Below are 20,629 nucleotides of genomic sequence, written 5' to 3' on the forward strand. Positions count from 1 at the left end.
CATTGCATCTGTATTCCAGGTCAGAGGGAAAAGAAGAGGGAATGGGTGAGAAGGGTCTGTTGTTCAGATGAGGCCCTCAGCTTTTTAAAGGTAGGTTGCTGGGGTGGAATTGTCAACAAACAAGACACAGATCCATGTGGCCGTCACCACATTCTGTTCGCTTCCCCCACCCCCACGCTCAGCAAGCTCTCGTCTGATATCTAACTCCATACTCCATAAATCCTTCTTGCTGGTGTTCTCAGGTCATCAGGTATCCTTGTCACTGCCCGCCCCCTTACTGCCCTGATGTCCCTGCTCCCCAGTAACCTAGGGTCTCACCCCATCCTTCTGCCGGCAGCTTCCTGGGCAGAAGCTGGTCAAGTGTTTACATCTTGCAGCAAGGATGTCTAGGAGATTGTTTTCTCAGCTGAGCCCATTGCCCCAGCAGGCATTAGCCAGGTTCCCTCACTGAAGATGAGGAGTGAATGTGAGGAAGGCAGATTCCGCCCCATGCAGATTTGGGGTGCATTCAAGTCCCTTCCACACCCTGCCCTAGGAAATCTTTGATTTCCCTGCACTCAAGCTGCTCAGCCTACTCCCTGGCTCCTGGCCAGGAGATGAGGCTGGCAGAGGCCACACCTTCCCACCCTCAGGAGCTAGTCAGCCCAGCAGCCCACCCTGTGGGGACAGACCTTCCTAGAGTGGAGGACTGAAGTGTACATAGTTGGCTGTGTCCCTAGTGGTCTTACCCCATGAGATGCCAGGCCCACTCTCCCCACTACTCATGACAACCAAGATTGTCTTCAGACACTGCCCACTGTCCCCTGGGCAGGGGGCGAGGTTACCACTGAGGGAGCAGCTGCTAGGAAAGCAGCTCAGCCTGCCGCCTGCACTCATGCAAACCCGAGACTTCCTTCCTGACATGGGGCTGCCCACATCCCTCTGTCCACAGAAGACAAGAAAAAAGCTTCCAGCCAAGTGGCTCTCCAGAAACTACCTACCAAGACCAGTAGTTGGAAGGATGCCAGAAGAATACCAGGGCCAAGAGGTGGTGAGATGGCAGAGAGGCCTGGGACAGGGAAGAAAGGCCTCTCTACAGCCCAGGAAGGGGCCACCACGGGGAGCCATGGCTACAGGGACTAACTGGGTGGCTGGAGTAGAGTGAGGCATGGGAAGACAGATGGGAAAGAAAGTAGAGAGGGTCCCTGCCCAGCCTGGCACAGCCCCAGGACTCCTGGGCATGTCCTAGCATGTCTTCCATCTCCTGAATTTTTGTCATCTGGATGTAACCAGGGGTCTCCAAGATCCTAGCCCTGCCTTTGAGTATCAACCAGGATTCTGGAGGGGGTTGGAATTGGCAGCCACCCCTCCCCCTTGGTGCATTCTGTCATTGCCAACAATTGGCCTGTCTGACTGCCAAGGGAGGAGCCTCCTGGGCCTAAGCTAAGCCCCTTCCTGTTAGTGAGCTGTGCATTTTCCTAGGGCCATGGGGCCAGGGGAGTGGTACTCTGCCCTGGACCCTCCTTAGCTGCCATTTGGTCTGAAACTGCTCGGAAGCCTGGCTCTGCCAATGGAGGCAGGCTGGAGGGAGAAGGGCGCATGTTCCCTTTCTCCATAATCAGCACGTTTGTCTTCTAAAGCAAGATCAGCCAGAGACCTGCAGGTCCTCTGGAGGCCCCATCACAGCTGTGGGAGCCAGCTTTACAGACTGATGCTGGACTGTCCCTTGAGGAGGGAACAGCTGGACATTCTGATCTAGCTGGCAGCCCTGAAGCTTCCCCATGGACAGAGAGGGACAGATGGTGACCCTCCGCTCATCCCTCTCCCAGCTCCCAAAGGCACTTAGCTATGCAGAGGCATATGGCTGCAGATGGCCATGGCAGGAGGCACTCTGCCTGCCTCCTCCAGAGCCTGAGCGGCTGCATAGTCCTGGAAACCCTGAGCCCAGTCTCATGGAGGGGTGTGGTCTGGATATCTGAAAGGCTTAGTCCCTAGCTCCAGCATCGCAGACCCTTAGGTGGAGTCCCATTGAATTCTGACCCAAGTAAGAGTAAGCAGGGTGTTGAGAGAATAGGTTTTGACCCATGTGCTTCAGGACGAGTTGGGCCACAGTTGGGTGGGAGCAAGCAGCCATGTCGACAAGTCTCTATGCCTGTGATCCAGACTACTCCAACAGCAATAAGAGCTACCACAATTCTGGTGTGGCCCTCACTCTCAGTGGGGTATTCTCATCATCCCCTACTCACTAGTGAGGCCAAAGGATGGAGAAGCTTGGCTCAGGGCCATGCATGAGCCATCACGGCCTGGCTCCAATAGAGCAATCTACCCTGGGAACCCTAGACACAGTTCCTGGGACTCTTACCGGCAAGTCTTCTGCAGAGAGAGGATGCTCAGGGTTGGAGTACAGGAAAAGTTGTTAGATGGGACCTCAGGTGTCTGTGTCTACTTGTCTTGGGACTGTGACCAGTGATGCTGGGTCCCCAGTGGGTCCTTGTCCTAGTTTGGATTCTGTTGTTGTTATAAAACACCATGATCCAAAGCAACTTTGGGAGGAAAGGGTTTGTTTGGCTTATGGGTTGCAGTCCGTTATTGAGGGACGCCAAGGCAGGAACCTGGAGGCAGGAACCTGGGCTGGGCCCTTCCACGTTAATCAGCAATGAAGGAAAAAAAAAAAAAAAAAAGCCCGCAGACATTCCCACAAGTCAATCTGATGGAGGTAATTCCTCCACTGAAGTTCTCTCTTTGCAGCGTGTCAAGCTGACAACCACGGTTAGCTACCACCGTCCCCACCCAGGCCTCTTTCCACTGCCTCTCACTGGTGTCACCTGTACTTTTTAGTCTTTTTGTGTGTGTGTGTGTGTGTGTGTGTGTGTGTGTGTGTGTCTTCACGAGTGTGTGTGCCTATAATCTGTTCCTGGGAGGTATCTTAGTTTGGGTTTCTATTGCTGTGAAAAGACACCACAACCACGACAACTCTTGTAAAGGAAAATATTAATTGAGACTGGCTTCCGGTTCAGAGGTTTAGCCCATTGTTGTGGTAGCAGGAAACATGGTAGCATGCAGGCAGACATGGTTCTGGAGACGTAGCTGAGAGCTCTACATCTTGATCCACAGGCAGCGGAAGGAGACTGTGTGCTGCACTGGGTGTAGCTTGAGCATATATGAGACCTCAAAGCCCACCTCCACAGTGACACACCCACTCCAACAAGACCACACCTCCTAATAGTGCCACTCCCTATGGGCCAAGCATTCAAACACATGAGTCAGTGGGGGTCACTCCTATTCAAACCACCACAGGAAGCAGAGACAAGAAGACCCCTAGAACTTTTAAGACAGTCAGGCTACCTGACTATGACCATTGGGTCAGTGAGAGAACCTGACTTAGAAAATAAGAGAGTGGCTGAGGAAGGCACCCCATGCCAACCTCTAGCCCACAGACATGCACACTCACCTATATGAGCATGTGCACACATGCATGCACACACAAAAAGCATTTCAAGACAAGGGGCTGGGAAGATGGCTCAGTGGTTAAGAGCATCAGCAGCTCTTCCAGAGGTCCCAGGTTTGGTTCCCAGCACAGTGGCTCACAACTCCAGTTCCAGGGGACCCATCATTTTCTTTTCTGGTCTCAGTGGACACTGCATGCACAAGGTGTATAGATATACACTCAGGCAAAAACTCATACACAGAAAATAAAAATAAATAAACATTTGAAAAGGAATTTATGGATGAGTCATAGTGAAGTCAAGTTAATGAATTTGTCTAGACAGATATACAGGAAAAGGATAACACACACACCCACATGGGTGCAAGCTTCTTGGAAGAACCTTGCTTAGGTGTGTTTACAAAGGCTATTCTATGTATTCCTGCTTCTTTCTGTGTCATATCCCTCTAAGGATGAAGTTTACAAGGTTTAAAGATTAAGACAAGCTTAACATTTAAGTAAAATTTTAATATTAAGTAAAAATATATGCACTGGCCTTCTTATTTTTTCTAAGGATCCATAAATGGGATTGTAAGCATCAAGCTCAAGGTCAGAAGCATTCTTGGCTGGAGGTGAGCACAGCTCATCTGTTGTTTTGAGCATCCTTGTCTGGGTTGGCTTTAGGAAAACACACATTGTTCTGCAGGCAGTTTTGGCTTGATTTGCTGAGTTCTTGTATCATGACTCTCAGTCAGCAGAAAAGGCAGGTTGGTCCTGGGGTGAGGGGCTTCCTCTCTTCCTATGTCTCTTCCACTTCTAGCCTGCGTCAGCTCCAGGAAAGCAGTCAGCCACCCAGACACCTGCATGGCAGGTGATGCGACCCACTGTAGGGTTAAAGGCCGGATCAGATGGGAAGTCTCCTTGGTGAGGGTCCCTAGAGTCCCAGCTGTCCTGTGACTTTTCACTAAGTTCATGGACCCCTGATGAGACTACTTCTACTGTCTTCTGCTGATGTCAGAGGGAGGCCAAGGCATGGGGTGCCAGGGTTGTGAAGTTGCTGAACTTAAGTGTGCTCTTAGAATGTTCACCTGACCCAAAGAGTGTGGTGAAGGCACTATGCTCCTGGGTCTTGCCTGTCATTCAGCTTGGCCTTTGTCTCCCACCCTCTGGCCTGTCCCAGCCACCAAGCTGTCGGTGGTGTGAAGGTGTTGAAATAGAATGTAGTAGTTAATATTGTCAACTTGAGAAGATCTAGAATACATGAAGACAAACTGCTGGGCATGTCTGTGGGGAATTTTCTACATTAGGTTAGTAGGTGGGAAGACTCATACAGAATGTGGGTAGTGCCATCCCTTGGACTGGTGACTAGAAAGGAAAAAATTGGGGCTAAAGAGATTGCTCAGCAGTTAAGAATACCAGCTGTTCTTCCAGAACACCCTGGTTTAATTCTCAGTAGACAAATGTCAGCTCACAACTGTTATTCCAGTTCCATAGAATCCAACACCCTCTTCTGGCCTCCTCAGGCACTGCATGCAGGCACGGTGTGCAATATGCATGAAGGAAAACACCTTCATGGTGTTTTTTGTTGAATGGGTTTTTTGTTTTGTCTGTGCCGTGTTAGTTATGTGGGGTGAGCAGACATGTTTGTGTTCACATCTCCCCAGAAAAGAGTCACACCCCAGAAGATTGGACCCATCTCAGTCCTGACAGGAAACAGAATCTGCCCTGAAATGGCTCCATAGAGATGTTATGAAAGGACTCTCTACAGATGTCTGAGCAGTGCCTTGGGAAGAAGCCAGAAACTGTGCCATGACCATGCTAGCAGTGGCTGGAGAGCTGGGTCCTCAGAGTCCCAAAAGTTCACCTTGAGACTCTTAGGAGGACAGCGAGAGTCACTGCCTTCCCACAGCCACTCCCTCACGTGGTCACTGGTGTCCCAAACAGCTTCCCGATAAGACCTAAACCGAGGAGAGGGCTGGGGTCTCCGCTCCAGCATGATCACAGTGATTCATACTTAGCAGGTTTGCAGTGAGGTTGATAAGAGGGTACACACCATCCCGGTACACCACCCACAGCAGATGCCACTGACTGAAGGGCGACGTCATAGGCTCTCCAGCCTACCTAGCACACACCCCAGTGTGATGGAGCTGCCTCTGCCTGAGGACACCTAGTGTGATGGTTGGTTCTGATTGTCAAGTTGACAATTTTACCGGGAAAGACAGTCTCAATGAGGGCTTGTCAAGATCAGGCTGGACTGTAGACCTGTCTATGGGGGACTGTCTTGGTTATGTTAATTAACGTGGGAAGCCCCAGCCCAGAAGTAGGGGGCACCATTCCCTGGGTTTGGGTCCTGAACTGCGCAAAAGTGAGAATGGTAACTGAGCACACATGCAGACCTATCTCTGCTCTTGGTGGGTGTCATGTGACTACCTGCTTTGAGTGCCAGCCACCCGACTTCCCTGCAATGATGGACTATAACCTAGAACTGTAAGCCAAATAAACCCTCCCTTCTCTAAGCTGCATTTTGTCAGGGTATTTTATCACAAAAGCATAGACCACCCTGCTGTGGAATAATTCTTTTGTATACTGTGAAGATTTGTTGCTGTGATTGTTTTAATAAAAGCTGGCTGGTCGCTGGGAAGGAGAAGGGCGGAGTTAGGAGTCACCAGCCAGATACAGAGGGAGCAGGAGATGAACGTGCCATGCTAATAAACGTATCGCCATGTGGCAGAGTGAAAATAAGGATTATGGGTTAACTTAAAATGTAAGAACTAGTCATAACAACCCTGAGCTATTGGCTGAGCATTTACAATTAATGTAAATCTCTGTGGAAGTGGCTCCTGGGGTGAGAAAACTCTGCCTACACCACCCAGGGACCCACAATAGTGTTAGGGTGCAAACTTGGGCCTGGGATGGATAGGAGCTCAGGTCTAGTCCTCAGCTTCCAGCGCAGCCCCCTTCCTGGAGTCTCTAACCTTGGACGTTTGTCAAGGACAGGCTCTTCTAACCTGGATTCCTCCTTAAATGCCAAACATGAACCGTGCCCTCCTTATCTCTCTGCATCCCTCCCTCAAGGCAGGCTATCCACCCAGGGGTGTGGACAGGCAAGCTGAGAGGTGATCCCTGCTACCCCCACCAAGGTGCCTCTGAAACCTTCATCAACCTTGGCTTCAGGTCAGAGTGGGATCTGGCAACCAGTGTTAGGGTGACATCTACTGGTCGGCTCTAAAATTGAGGGATTCCAGTCCAAACTGGAAGACACAAGAGCTTTTGGGGACTGAGCTCTTGGGTCTTGATTCCTCCCCAGAAGCCCCAAATGGTGGCCTGGGGCAGGGCATTTCTAACAAGTCTGTGTGAAATGCAGTGCTGAAGGTCTAAGAGCCCCAATGGCACAGAGCCCATCTCTGCAGAGATGCAAATATTTATGGGGAGAACAGCACCAGGCATCGGTCAGAACACCCAAAGTGTGGCAGAGGAGCACATAGACAGGGTCCTGCTGCTGGGATGTGCCTCTGAGACACGGGGTTCAATGGGAAGGTCTGCTGGTGTGTGATGCCAGTCAGGTGACATCACAGCTCTGTCAGACAGTTCCCACTTGAGGTTTGGGAGTATTGGTCCTGAGCTCCACAAAAAGAAGTTTGGAGCCCATGGACAGTTGTATTCTGTGGACAATACCCAGCCAGTCAGAACCACTGCGGTGTGTGAACTCTCAAGGTGGTGTTGTAGTCTCCTCATGGCTTTCAGAAATGGCTTGTGAAGGAGCAAGCCGCAAATGGCTCCCTAACACATACAATCAAAGTTAAAGAGACCTCTGTGGTGGTCAAAAGGGTGTGTGGTTGTCAGGGTTACAGGATGTCTGACTGTTGTCAAGGTTACAGGGCATCTGATGAGCAGACATTATTAGTAGGTAGCTGCTTTGTTTGTTTGTTTATTGAAGACCCCAGGAAGGCGGGAGTGGCCATTACCTCTTCAAATCTGATTCTCCAAGCCGTTAGACTGGTTGTCCTCTGCCCACGAGTCCATCTTAGAAGCCCTTGCAGTCTCAATTGGCATTACCCACTGTGCAGGAGTTGCAATAGTGCCAAGCCTACCTTGGCCAGGGCCTCGTGACATAGAACAGGAGCCTCAGGTAGACTCAGCCATGCTCTGGACAGCCACTCTGTTGGCCCCTGTTTTAGATATGCTCCTATGTCCTGGTCACCATGTTGTGCTCCCTGCTCTCAGATCCCATGGTGGATCACTTCTCAATAAGAGACTCAGGGACTCAGTGAAAGTGGAGCAGTTTATTATTTATTTATTTATTTTACTTTCTTCTTATTTATTCTTTGTGTCTTTCTTTTTTTACCCCTCATGTAGCTAATGTTTTGTTTTCTTTATTTTATTTTATATAACCACAGTTTCCCCTCCCTCCTCTCCTCCCATCCCCTCCTCCACCTCTCTTCTCCCTCCTCCTCCCTCTCCATTCAGATGAGGTAAGGTCTACCTTGAGAATCAACAAAGCATGGCATATCAAGTTGCAGCAGGACAGAACTCCTCCCCACCCTGCATCAAGACTGAACAAGGCATCCCACCATAAGGAATAGGTTCCAAAGAGCCAGCTCAGGGACAGGTTCTGGTCTCACTGCTAGGGGTCCCACAAAAGACCAAGGCACACAACTGTCATCCAGATGCAGAAGGACTAGGTCAGTCTCTTGCTGGCTCCCTAGCTGCCGTCCAGAGTCCATGAGCTCCCACAAGCTCAAGTCAGCTGTCTCTGGGTTTCCCCATCATGATCTTGACCCCCTTTGCTCATATAATCCCTCCTCCCTCTATTCAACTGGACTCCTGGAGCTTGGCTGTGGATCTCTGCTTCTGCTTCTATCAGGTACTGTATGAGGACTCTATGATGACAATTAGGGTAGTCACCAATCTGATTATAGGGGAAGGCCAGTTCAGGCACTCTCTCCATTATTGCTAGGAGTCTTAGCTGGGGTCATCCTTGTGGCTTCCTGGGAGTTTCACTGGCACCAGGTTTCTTCCTAACCCCTTAAGGGCCCCCTCTATCAAGATATCTCTTTTATTACTCTCCCTCTCTGTCCTGACCCCAGTTCAACCATCCTGATCCCTCATGTTCCCATCCCCCCATTCCCTCCTGTCTACTCGCCCCCCTCCCAGTTCACCTAGGACATCTCATCTATTTCCTCTTCCTAGGGAGATCCATACATCCCTCTTAGGGTCCTCTTTGTTACCTGGCTTTTCTGGGGCTGAGGATTGTAGTCTGGTTATCCTATGCTTTACATCTAACATCCACTTATGAGTGAGTATACACCATGTTTGTCTTTCTGGGTCTGGGTTACCTCACTCAGGATGATTTTTATCTAGTTCCATCCATTTGCCTGCAAATTTCATAATGTCATTGTTTTATTTTTCTGCTGAGCTATACTCCATTGTGTAGATACACCACATTTTCTTTATCCATTCTTTGGTTGAGGGGCATCTAGGTTGTTTCCAGGTTTTGGCTATTATGAATAATGCTGCTATGAATATAGTTGAGCAAATGTCCTTCTGGCATGATTGAGTATCCATTGGGTATATGCCCAAGAGTGGTATAAGTTGATCTTGAGGTAGATTGATTCCCAATTTTCTGAAAAACCACTACACTGATTTCCAAAGTGGTTGTACAAGTTTGCATTCCCACCAACAGTGGAGGAGAGTTCCCCTTACTCCACATCCTCTCCAACATAGGCTGTCATTAGTGTTTTTGATCTTAGCCATTCTGACAGGTGAAAGATGGTATCTCAGAATCATATTGATTTGCATTTTCCTGATAGCGAAGGATGTTGAACACTTCTTTAAATGTATCTCAGCCATTTGAGATTCTTCTGTTGAAAATTCTGTTTAAATCTGTACCCCATTTTTTAATGGGATTATTTGGTATTTTGATATCTAGTTTCTTGAGTTCTTTATATATTTTAGATACCAGTCCTCTGTCAGATGTGTGGTTGGTGAAGATCTTTTCACATTCTTTAGGCTGCAGTTTTGTCTTACTGACAGGTGTGCTGTTAAGTCACTTGTGTGAGATTTCTCCAAATTCTTTATGTGGCACTTAGTGCTATGAATTTTCCCCTTAGCACTGCTTTCATTGTATTCCATAAGTTTGAGTATGTTGTGGATTCATTTTCAATTAATTCTAGCAAGTCTCTCATTTCTTTATTTCTTCCTTGACCCAGAGGTGGTTCAGTTGAGCATTGTTCAGTTTCCATGAGTTTGTAGGCTTTCTGTAGTTTTTGTTGTTGAACTCTAACTTTAGCCCATGGTGTTCCAATAAGACACAAGGGGTTATTCCAATTTTTTGTATCTATTGATATTTGCTCTATGACTGAGTATGTGGTCAATTTTAGAGAAGGTTACATGAAGTGCTGAGAAGGTATATTCCTTTGTGTTTGGGTAAAATGTTCTGTAGATGTCTATTAAGTCCATTTGAGTCATAAAATCTGTTAGTTCCCTTGTTTCTCTGTTAAGTTTCTGTCTGGCAAACCTGTCCATTGGTGAGAGTAGGGTGTTGAAATCTCCCACTATTAATGTGTGGGGTTTGATGTGTGATTTAAGCTTTAGTAACGTTTATTTTACAAATGTGGGTGCCCTTGTATTTGGGGCATAAATGTTCAGAATTGAGACTTCATCTTGATGAATTTTTCCATTGATGAATGTAAAATGTCCTCTCTCTTTTGATTGATTTTAGTTTGAAGTCTATTTTGTTAGATATAAGGATAGCTACACTGGCTTGCTTCTTACGTCCATTTGATTGGAAAATTTTTTTCCCAACCCTTTACTCTGAGGTAATGTCTGTCTTTGAAGTTGAGGTGTGTTTCTTGTGTGCAGCAGAAAGATGGATCCTGTTTTCATATCCATTTTGTTAGCCTGTGTCTTTTTATAGGTGAATTGAGTCCATTGATATTAAGGGATATTAATGACCAGGGACTGTTAATTCCTGTTATTGTTTGGGTTTGGTGGTGGTGGTGGTGGTAGTGTGTGTGTGTGTGTGTGTGTGTGTGTGTGTGTGTGTGTGTCCCTTCTTTGGGTTTTGCTGTTATGGTATCTATTGCCTGTGTTTTTGTGGATGTAGCTGAGTTCCTTGGGTTGGAGTTCTCTTTCTAGTACTTTCTGTTGGGCTGGATTTGCGGGTAGATAGTTTAAATCTGGTTTTGTCATAAAATATCTTGTTTTCCAAAGTGGTTGTACAAGCTTGCATTCCCACCAGCAGTGGAGGAGAGTTCCCCTAGCTCCACATCCTCTCCAGCATAAGGTGTCTTCAGTGTTTTTGATCTTAGCCATTCTGACAGGCGTAAGGTGGTATCTCAGAGTTGTTTTGATTTGCATTTCCCTGATGATTAGGGATGTTGAGCAATTCCTTAAATGTCTTTCAGCCATTTGAGTTTCCTCTGTTGAGAATTCTCTGTTTAGTTCTATAGCCCATTTCTTAATTGGACTGTTGGGCATTTTGATGTCTAATTTCTTGAGTTCCTTATATATTCTGGATATCAGTCCTCTGTCAGATGTGGGATTGGTGAGGATCTTTTCCCATTCTGTAGGCTGTCGCTTTGCTTTGTTGACCGTTTCCTTTGCCCTACAAAAGCTTCTCAGTTTCAAGAGGTCCCACTGATTGATTGTTTCTCTCAGTGTCTGTGCTACTGGTGTTCTATTTAGAAAGTGGTCTCCTATGCCAATGTGTTCAAGACTACTTCCTACTTTCTCTTCTAGCAGGTTCAGAGTAGCTGGATTTATGTTGAGGTCCTTGATCCACTTGGACTTAAGTTTTGTGCACGGTGATAGATATGGATCTATTTGCAGCCTTCTACATGTTGATATCCAGTTTTGCCAGCACCATTTGTTGAAGATGCTTTCTTTTTTCCATTGTGCACTTTTGGCTTCTTTGTCAAAAATTATTTGTTCATAGGTGTGCGGATTAATATCAGGGTCTTCAATTCGATTCCATTGGTCCACATGTCGGTTTTTATGCCAGTACCAAGCTGTTTTTATTACTGTAGCTCTATAGTACAGCTTGAAGTCAGGGATCGTGATGCCTCCAGAGGTTGTTTTATTGTACAGGATTCTTTTGGCTATCCTGGGTTTTTTGTTTTTCCATATGAAGTTGAGTATTATTCTTTCCAGGTCTGTGAAGAATTGTGTTGGTATTTTGATGGGGATTGCATTGAATCTGTAGATTGCTTTTGGTAAGATTGCCATTTTTACTATGTTAGTTCTGCCTATCCATGAGCATGGGAGATCTTTCCATTTTCTGACATCTTCTTCAATTTCTTTTTTCAGGGACTTAAAGTTCTTGTCATATAGGTCCTTCACTTGCTTGGTTAGTATTACCCCAAGGTATTTTATGTCATTTGTGGCTATAGTAAAGGGTGATGTATCTCTGATTTCCTTCTCCGCTTTTTTGTCCATTGTATATAGGAGGGCTACTGATTTTTTGGAGTTGATCTTGTATCCTGCTATGTTGCTGAAGGTGTTTATAAGCTGTATCAGTTCCTTGGTGGAATCTTTGGGGTTGCTCAAGTATACTATCATGTCATCTGCAAATAGGGAAAGCTTGACTTCTTCCTTTCCAATTTGTATCCCCTTAATCTCCTTATGTTGTCTTATTGCTCTGGCTAGAACTTCAAGTACTATATTGAATAAGTATGGGGAGAGCGGACAGCCTTGCCTCGTTCCTGATTTTAGTGGAATTGCTTTGAGTTTCTCTCCATTTAATTTGATGTTGGCTGTTGGCTTGCTGTAAATTGCCTTTATTATGTTTAGGTATGTTCCCTGTATTCCTGATCGCTCCAAGACCTTTATCATGAAGGGGTGTTGGATTTTGTCAAATGCCTTTTCAGCATCTAGTGACGGCGATTTCTTAGAAAATTGGGAATCCATCTCCCCCAAGATCCAGCTATACCACTCTTGGGCATATACCCAAGGAATGCTCAACCACACCACAAGAGCACCTGTTCAGCTATGTTCATATCAGCGTTGTTTGTAATAGCCAGAACATGGAAACAACCTAGATGCCCTTCAACTGAAGAATGGATAAACAAAATGTGGTACATATACACAATGGAATACTACTCAGCAGAGAAAAACAATGACATCATGAGGTTTGCAGACAAATGGATGGATCTAGAAAAAATCATCCTGAGTGAGGTATCCCAGACTCAGAAAGACAAACATGGTATGTACTCACTCATAACAGGATACTAGATGTGGAACAAGGATGACTGGACTGCTACTCACATCACCAGGCAGGCTACCTGGAAAACAGGACCCCAAGAAAGACACAGGGATCGCCCAACGACAGAGAAATGGAATGAGATCTACATGAACAGCCTGGACAGGAGTGGGGGTAGTGAAGGGCGAGGGTCGAGGGAAAGAGAGCTTGGGTGAGTGGGAGATCCCAGCTGGATCAAAAACAGAGAGGGAGAACAAGGAATAGGAGACCATGGTAAATGAAGACCACATGAGAATAGGAAGAAACAAAGTGCTAGAGAGGCCCACAGAAATCCACAAAGATACCCCCACAACAGACTGCTGGCAATGGTCGAGCGACAATCCGAACTGACCTACTCTGGTGATGGGATGGCCAAACACCCTAATTGTCGTGCTAGAAACCTCATCCAACTACTGATGGACCTGGAGGCAGAGATCCATGACTAGGCCCCAGGTGGATCTCTGGGAGTCCAATTAGCGAGAATGAGGAGGGTTTATATGAGAGAGAATTGTTGAGACCAAGGTCGGATAAAGCACAGAGACAAATAGCCAAACAAACGGAAACACATGAAATATGAACCAATGGCTGAGGGGTCACCAACTGGATCAGGCCCTCTGAGTGGGTGAGACAGTTGATTGGCCTGATCTGTTTGGGAGGCATCCAGGCAGTGGGACCGGGTCCTGTGCTCATTGCATGAGTTGGCTGTTTGAAACCTGGGGCCTATGCAGGGTCCCTTGGCTCAGCATGGGAGGAGGGGACTGGACCTACCTGGACTGAGTCCACCAGGTTGATCTCAGTCTGTGGGGAAGGCTTTGCCCTGGAGGAGATTGGAATGGGGGGCGGGCTGGGGGGAAGGTGAGGGGGGCGGGAGGGGGGAGAACAAGGGAATCTGTGGCTGATATGTAGAACTGAATTGTATTGCAAAATAAAAATTAAAAAAAAAAAAACAAAAAACAAAAAACAAAAAACAAAACAAAACAAAAAAAAAATATCTTGTTTTCTCCATCTATGTTGATTGAAAGTTTTGCTGGGTATAGCAGTCTGGGCTGGTATCCATGGTCCCTTAATGTTTGTAAAACATCTATCCAGGACCTTGTGGCTTTTAGAGTTTCCATTGATTAGTCAGGTGTAATTCTGATAGGGCTGCTTTTATACAGTACTTGGCCTTTTTCCTTTGCATTCTTTCTTTATTCTATATGTTTAGTGTTACAACTATCATGTGGCAAAGGGATTTTTTTTTTTGCTCCAGCCTATTTGGTGTTCTGTAAGCTTCTTGTATCTTCATAGGCATGCCCTTCTTTAGGTTGGGAAAGTTTTCTTCTATGATTTTGTTGAATATGTTTTTCTGTGCCTTTGAGCTGATATTCTTCTTCTCTTCCTCCTCCTGCTCCTCCTCCTTCTCCTCCTCCTCCTCTTCTTCTTTTCTTCTTTTCTTCTTCTTCTTCTTCTCCTTCTTCTTCCTCTATCTCTATTATTCTTAGATTTGGTCTTTTCATACTGTCCCAGATTTCCTGGATGTTTTATGTTAGGAATTTATTGGATCTAACATTTTCTGACTGATGAATCTATTTCCTCTATTGTATGTTCAATGCCTGAGATTCTCTCTTCCATCGCTTGTATTCTGTTGGTGACACTTGCATCTGTAGTTCCCGTTCAATTCCTTAGATTTTTCATTTCCAGAATTCCCTCAGTTTGTGTTTTCTTTATTGTTTCTATTTCAGTTTTCCAGTCTTGAACTGTTTCCTTCACCTGTTTGCTTTTTCTTGGCTTTCTTTGCTTTAAGGGATTTATTGATTATTTTCAATTTTTTGTTTGTCTTTTGCTTGACTTCTTTAAGGGAATTTTTCATTTCCTCTTTAAGAGCCTCTATCATCTTCATAAGATAATTTTTAAGTTAGTTTTCTTGTATTTCAGCTGAATTGGAATGTTCAGGTTTTGCTGTTGTAGGATCATTGGGTTCTGGTGGTGCCATCCATATTGCTTTTTTGTTTTGTTTTGTTTTGTTTTGTTTTGTTTTGTTTGTCAAGACAGGGTTTCTCTGTGTAGCTTTGCACCTTTCCTGGAACTCATTCTGTATCCCAGGCTGGCCTCAAACTCACGGAGATCTGCCTGCCTCTGCCTCCCGAGTGCTGGGATTAAAGGCGTATGCCACCACCGCCTGGCCTGCTGAATATATCTTACACCACTGGTGTTTACTCATCTTTTCTTCCAACTGCTGTGGCTTGTGCCTGTGCCTGTTCTTCTAACTGTTGTGGTTTGCACTTGTGCCCTATGAAGTCTGCTGTTTTCTAACTGGTGTGGTTTACACCTGTGCCTTTGTAGTCTGCTACAGGTTGGGTTTGCAGGGGAGGACTGACCATGGAGAGGATGTTCAGGTGCTTGGGGTTGGGTGGCAGAGTGAGTCTTGGTGGGACAGTGTCCAGTGGGTGGCAGGGAGGGGTGCAGCCTGGAGGCAGGTATCTCATCTGCTTACAGGCTGGTGGGGACTGCAGCAGAGCAGTGGCGTTCCACCAGAGGTGGGGACAGGGTCCTGCTCCCTTGCTGGTGCTAGGATGTGGGGGGGGGCACAGAATGTGTCCTAGGGTTTAATTTAGTTAGGATCTGGACTTTGGGGCAGTCCAGCTGAGAGGCCAGTCACTCACTTGTTTTTCCAACTGGTGTGGTTTGCATCTGTACCTGCGTAGTCTGCTGGGGTTGCAGGTGAGGGCTGGCCACAGGGAGGATGCTCAGGTGCTTGAGGTTGGACAGTAGAGTGGGTCTTGGCAGGACAGTGTCCAGTGGGTGGCAGGGGTGGGGGCACAGCCTGGAGGTAGGTATCTCACATCATGCATCTACATCCCATTCATTTCCTATCCCTTCATATCTACCCTCTGCCTTTGTAACCTCCCCCTCCCCCAAAAAAAATTAAAAGGAAAAAATTCAACTTGGCATGAAAGCTGCAGTGTGACACAGTGAGTCACACAGTAAACCCTTTTATCCATATATCTTTATTTTCAAGTGTTCATTGCAAACAGTGTTGGTCTGGTTTGAGCCCTCTGGTTTCTGTTACACTATTGATGCTGGGCCCTAACTGGAACTCCTCTTGGATATCCTGTTGTTGCCCTGTGTCATGGAGATCCTGAAGCTTTGGGTCTGCAAGACTGGTCCCTTTATGTGCTCCAGCAGATCACAGATATGGTGGATGTTGGGGTGAGTCAACTCACAACCCTGGTTCTGGGTCTAGGTGGTTGCAAGATTGATCAACCCACCAGCTCTCCCTTGTCCTCACCACCAGGGTGAGCTCTCCTGCATTGCCCTGACTAGTTCACCTCTTAACAGCAATGAGCAAGGGGCGGGGCCAGTTATCTGGCTTTCACATTCTCAGGGTTAGTTCTCCCACACCTACACCTACTGTGTTGCTCAGGCAAGGTGTAGGGGCAGCTGCTGAGCAGAAGCTGCTGCAGCTGAAGAGGGGCAGGGACAGGTATCCAGCTCTTATGACCTCAGGGCCAGCTCTCCTACCTGCCTCAGGCATTGATGGGCTGGCTGCCACATGACAGATGAGTAATGGGAACAGCTCTCCCATGCTCACAGCTTTGAGGTTGGCTCACTCATACCTCCACCAATAGAGTTGGCTCTATTGTGCTGCCCAGGTGAGGTTCAGAGCCAGAGCAGTTTATTTTTTAAAGATTTATTTATTATATATACTGTGTTCTGCCTGTATTTGTCCCTGTGGGCCAGAAGAGGGCACCAGATCTCACTATAGATGTTGTGAGCCACCATGTGGTTGCTGGGAATTGAACTCAGGTCCTACGGAAGAATAGCCAGTGCTCTTAACCTCTGAGCCATCTCTCCAGCCCAGTAGTTTATTTTTTAACCTTGTAGAGTTGGGCATCAGCTTAGAGAAAAGGTAGAAACAGCTGGTGCACTGTTAGCACAAAATACATGTTTCAAAATTCCTAATCGCCCTTCTCTGCACCCTAAATTCCTCACTGGCTGAGTTCTTCAGGGAGGCACCATCTTCCTAGTGTCCCCACCCTGTTGGTTCAGGACACAAAGCCTTGTCTAATGTAAGTCTTGGGACTCAAGATTCCTCCTTTTTGATCTGTGGACTCAGTCACATAGCAGACTGCCTGTGACTTTTCAACCCTAGGATGAACTGAGAGCCTAGACATGCAGGCGACAGCTGCCAGCTAGGGAGGACGGGGCCTAGTGTCCCCTGCTTATCCATGAGTCTCTAGTTAGCTTTGAACATATCTTACACTGAAACTGGACTGGAATGATTCATGTCTTACAGCCTGGGGTTGACTTCCTTATATGTATCAGCTTATATTTTCTGTTTTCAGTCCCCAGTGCTCCCACTCACTCATTTCAAGTCCTTATGTTGACCTTTATAGCCTTGATCCAGTCTACCTTGGCTGCAGTTCCTGCATCTACAGTCAGACCCAATAAAATGGGCCTCACAACAATCTCATGAGGACTACATCCCCTGAAGGGTTGAGACCCCTTGCACAGTGTGCACTGTTAACCCCCTTCCAGCCTCTGTGCCATCTAACTCTGCTCCTTCCTGTCCTCTTGGGGTTGGGGTGGGGCTTTGTATGACTTGTGTCTATTGTGATATACACCCACCATGTCCCCTGATTGCTAGTGGGACCCAGCAGAGGACTCCTAACTTCGGCCACTGGTGTTTAAGATGTCCCAAATCTATATGTTAATGGTATTTGGAGGCTTTGGAAGGTGGCTGGGGTTAAATGAAGTCATAAGGATGGGGCCTCTTGATGTCATTAATGGCTTGATAAGAAGAGGAAGAGACTTAAACTTGCATGATGCTATCTCATTCCACAGTGTTTCACATTGTATTTTAATGAGGCACAAGACCCTCAAAGAGGCTGGTATCATATTCCTGAACCTGTGCCCTAAATAAACCTCTGTTCTTTATGAATTATCAGGTATAGGATATTTTGTTATAGCAACAGAAAATGAACTAAGAAACTCACAATGAGTGAATGCTAAAGATGGTATCTGCTTTACCAGAAGGTCTCAAGTGAGGGTAATGACCCCTAGTTCAGGATGCAGGCAGCAGGGTAATAGGCAAATCACTTTGTGGCACTGGGAGCTGGGGATGCTTGTATGCAGCATCACTGAGTTATCCTGACCAACACACAGGAAGAATCAGCACCTGTTATACTGGGATTCTACAGGGGCCACCCAGACACCAGGCAGAATCAGTCCTGTTACACACTTTTACTGTCTTCCAGGAGAAAAGGGGCCTTGCTGTAAGCTTGTTCTAACTGTGGCCTGCTCAGTTAGGCTGAGGCTCAGCCTGGGCATGGTGATGTTGGCCCGGGTGATGGAACCTGAAAGTCACCAGTCAGAGGTTTCTTCTACACATGACGGAAGGGCCAATTTCCCTATATTCCTGACTTGTGACCCACATGTCCTTGAACATAGGGAGAGAGCACAAGATGGAGGCACCTACCCAGGCACCGTACTTGGCATATGGAGAGATGGCCACCTAGAGGGAGGGGAAGAAAATCCACATCAAAATATCACTCTGGACGGATGAGAAGGCTATTCAGTAAACACAGCTGCCCCAAGGCTGACAAGTTTTGTTCAGTCCCTGGGACCTACATGGTAGAAAGAGAAAACTGACTCCTTCAAGTGGTCCTCTGACCTCCACACATGTGCAGTAGTGTGTGTGCACATGCACACACACACACACACACACACACACACACACACACACACACACACACGCACACAAAATAAATAAGGATTAAAAAAAACTGTTCTTGTGGCTGGCAAGATGGCTCGGTGGATGAAGATCCACCCACCAAGCCTGTACCTTGGTTTAAATCCTGGGACCCACATACTAGAAGAAAAAAAATGGCTTCCATTTTTTTTTTGTTGTCCTCTGACCTCAGCACACATGCTGTGATGCATGCACACATACAGACACAAGAAAACAAGTGCAATTACAATTTTTTGTTTAGAAAGTATTCCTTTGTAGTTGGAACAATGGCTGAGTGGTTAAAAGCATCTGCTGTGCTGACAAAGGACCTGATTCAGTTCCCAGCACCCACGTGGCAACTTACAACTGTCTGTAACTCGTTTCAGAGATCCTACGGCCTTTTCTAGCCTCCATGGGCATTTCACGCACACGGTGCACACACATACATGGAAGTAAACACTTGTACACATAAAATAAAAACAAACCTTTTAAAAAGGTATTCATTGAAAAAAAAATGAACAGTTCTGAATGGGACCCATAATGTCCATACCTGAAAGAACTTGTGGGCAGTCATTTCCCTCCAGTGGAAAAGATAACTTTTTAAACTGGGAAATGTTGAAGCCTTGGTGGCACATATTTGTGATCCCAGCACTCGGGTGGCAGAGGCAGGAGGACCTAGAACAGGCTAGTCTACATAGCAAGTTCCAGGCCAGCCAGGACTACATAGTGAGATCTGTTCCAGAAGATGGGGGAGATGGGCTCAGGTGTGAGGACCTGAATTCAGATCTTCAGAACCCATGAATAAAGCTGGACAAGGCCTCTGTGTCCACATGCATACACACATGAATTCATATAAAAGACAAAAGAAGCCTACATGCTCTTCCTGACCCCCCATAGCTCCCCATCCCCTCTGAAGTATTCACTTTGATGCCTTCTAAGCACATGTTCTCTGTGTTGAGCACCTCAGCCTGCCGCTGTCCACCATGCAGACCACAGATCCTTCCCATCTACCACTCCTGCTACACTAGCTTAGCTTGTTGTCACTGTCCCCACCCCCACCCCACCCCATCCCCCACCCACCCCCCACCCCCACACAAAGGATGTAAATGCCAGGGGCTCCTGCCACTTTTGCTATTGGTGCATCCTCAAATGGGAAGAACAATGACTGGAGCCTAAAGCTAGAACTATGCATGGGTCGACCCCTGAGGCCCCCGGTAAGGCTCAGGCCAATACCTTCACACAGAGGTCTGGAGAGGCCAGATTTGTTATCTCTCTCTGCAGCCGGAGTCGTAGACCTGAGGAGGCACCGGTGCCGCCAGACACCATGATGTGACTAAAAAGAGTTTTCCAGTAGGAGCGGTCGCAGGATGTGATGCTCTCCTGGGCCTGAATGTGGATCCCCAGGTTGCTTTTCCCTGGGGGACAATGCACAAGAGGGCTTTGGGATCAAAGGTTCCCAGTTTTAGTATTGTAAGGAGGGATACCTCCCGGGTTCTGGATGGCCCCAAGTGCTACCAAGAACCTCAAGGCCCGTGGACTTTAAGCAGGTCACAAGCCTGGCCTTCCAGGACCATCATTGACAAGAGTTGATCTCCCACGCCTCAGATGAGGTTGGCATCACCTGTTTTGTTGGCATCTGAGGGCAGTGTTCCTACTCACAGTTAGCCTTGGAAAGTGCCACTGAGTAACTGCTTTCACTTGCTTTTTGTTGTATAAGCAAGCAACCCACATCAGCCTTGAATGATGGGTATGTCATGTAGCTATAGCTCATGTTGTGAGTGTTTGGGACGGGGGGAGTGCATGCCAGTCAGCACCTCTCTCTCCTTACACAGGGTGACCCTGGGCTAAGGGTTGAAGAACTAATATTACTGAGTGGCTTGGGGTGTGCCTGGAAGAGGGCTCTGCTGACATCAGGAGCCTGAGGCTGCATTCCTCCCTGGAATCCTCCTGGCCTCTGAAGAGTACTTTAATGACTTCCGCTCACTGGCATGTATTAGGCCTTTCAGACTGTGTGCTTTACCATGCCTACAATCCCACATCTTGAGGCAGGTCGATTGCCTAGGCTACATGATGAGTTCCAGATTAGCCTGGGCTACAGAGCAAACACCTATCTCAAAAAGCAAAAGCAGAGAAAAACTGCATGCTTTGCACTATACATCAGGGAAGGGAGCTAACACAGTGGGTCTTGTGTCAAAGGGGGAAGACGGCTTTAAGACTTTTATCTTAGGAAATGTTGGCTTTCCGTGTCTTCCCCGAGATCTCATTTCCCCTCGCTATA

The 20,629-nt window shown here is 47.0% G+C and overlaps 1 protein-coding gene across 1 annotated transcript in view; it reads right to left on the reverse strand.

Moving 5' to 3' along the window:
* Positions 1–17,849: 17,849 nt before the first annotated feature.
* LOC131911745 (uncharacterized) overlaps positions 17,850–20,629 on the reverse strand; it is a 28,646-nt gene continuing 25,866 nt past the window's right edge. Inside the window, exons 7-8 of the mRNA XM_059264056.1 lie at positions 19,585–19,766; positions 17,850–18,135 (exon numbers count right to left, since the gene is read on the reverse strand). Coding sequence (XP_059120039.1) covers positions 17,992–18,135; positions 19,585–19,766 — 326 coding nt within the window. The 3' untranslated portion in view covers positions 17,850–17,991. The remainder of the gene's footprint in view (positions 18,136–19,584; positions 19,767–20,629) is intronic.

The sequence above is a fragment of the Peromyscus eremicus genome, chromosome 1 (assembly GCF_949786415.1).
Source record: "Peromyscus eremicus chromosome 1, PerEre_H2_v1, whole genome shotgun sequence".
NCBI classification, from domain to species: domain Eukaryota; kingdom Metazoa; phylum Chordata; class Mammalia; order Rodentia; family Cricetidae; genus Peromyscus; species Peromyscus eremicus.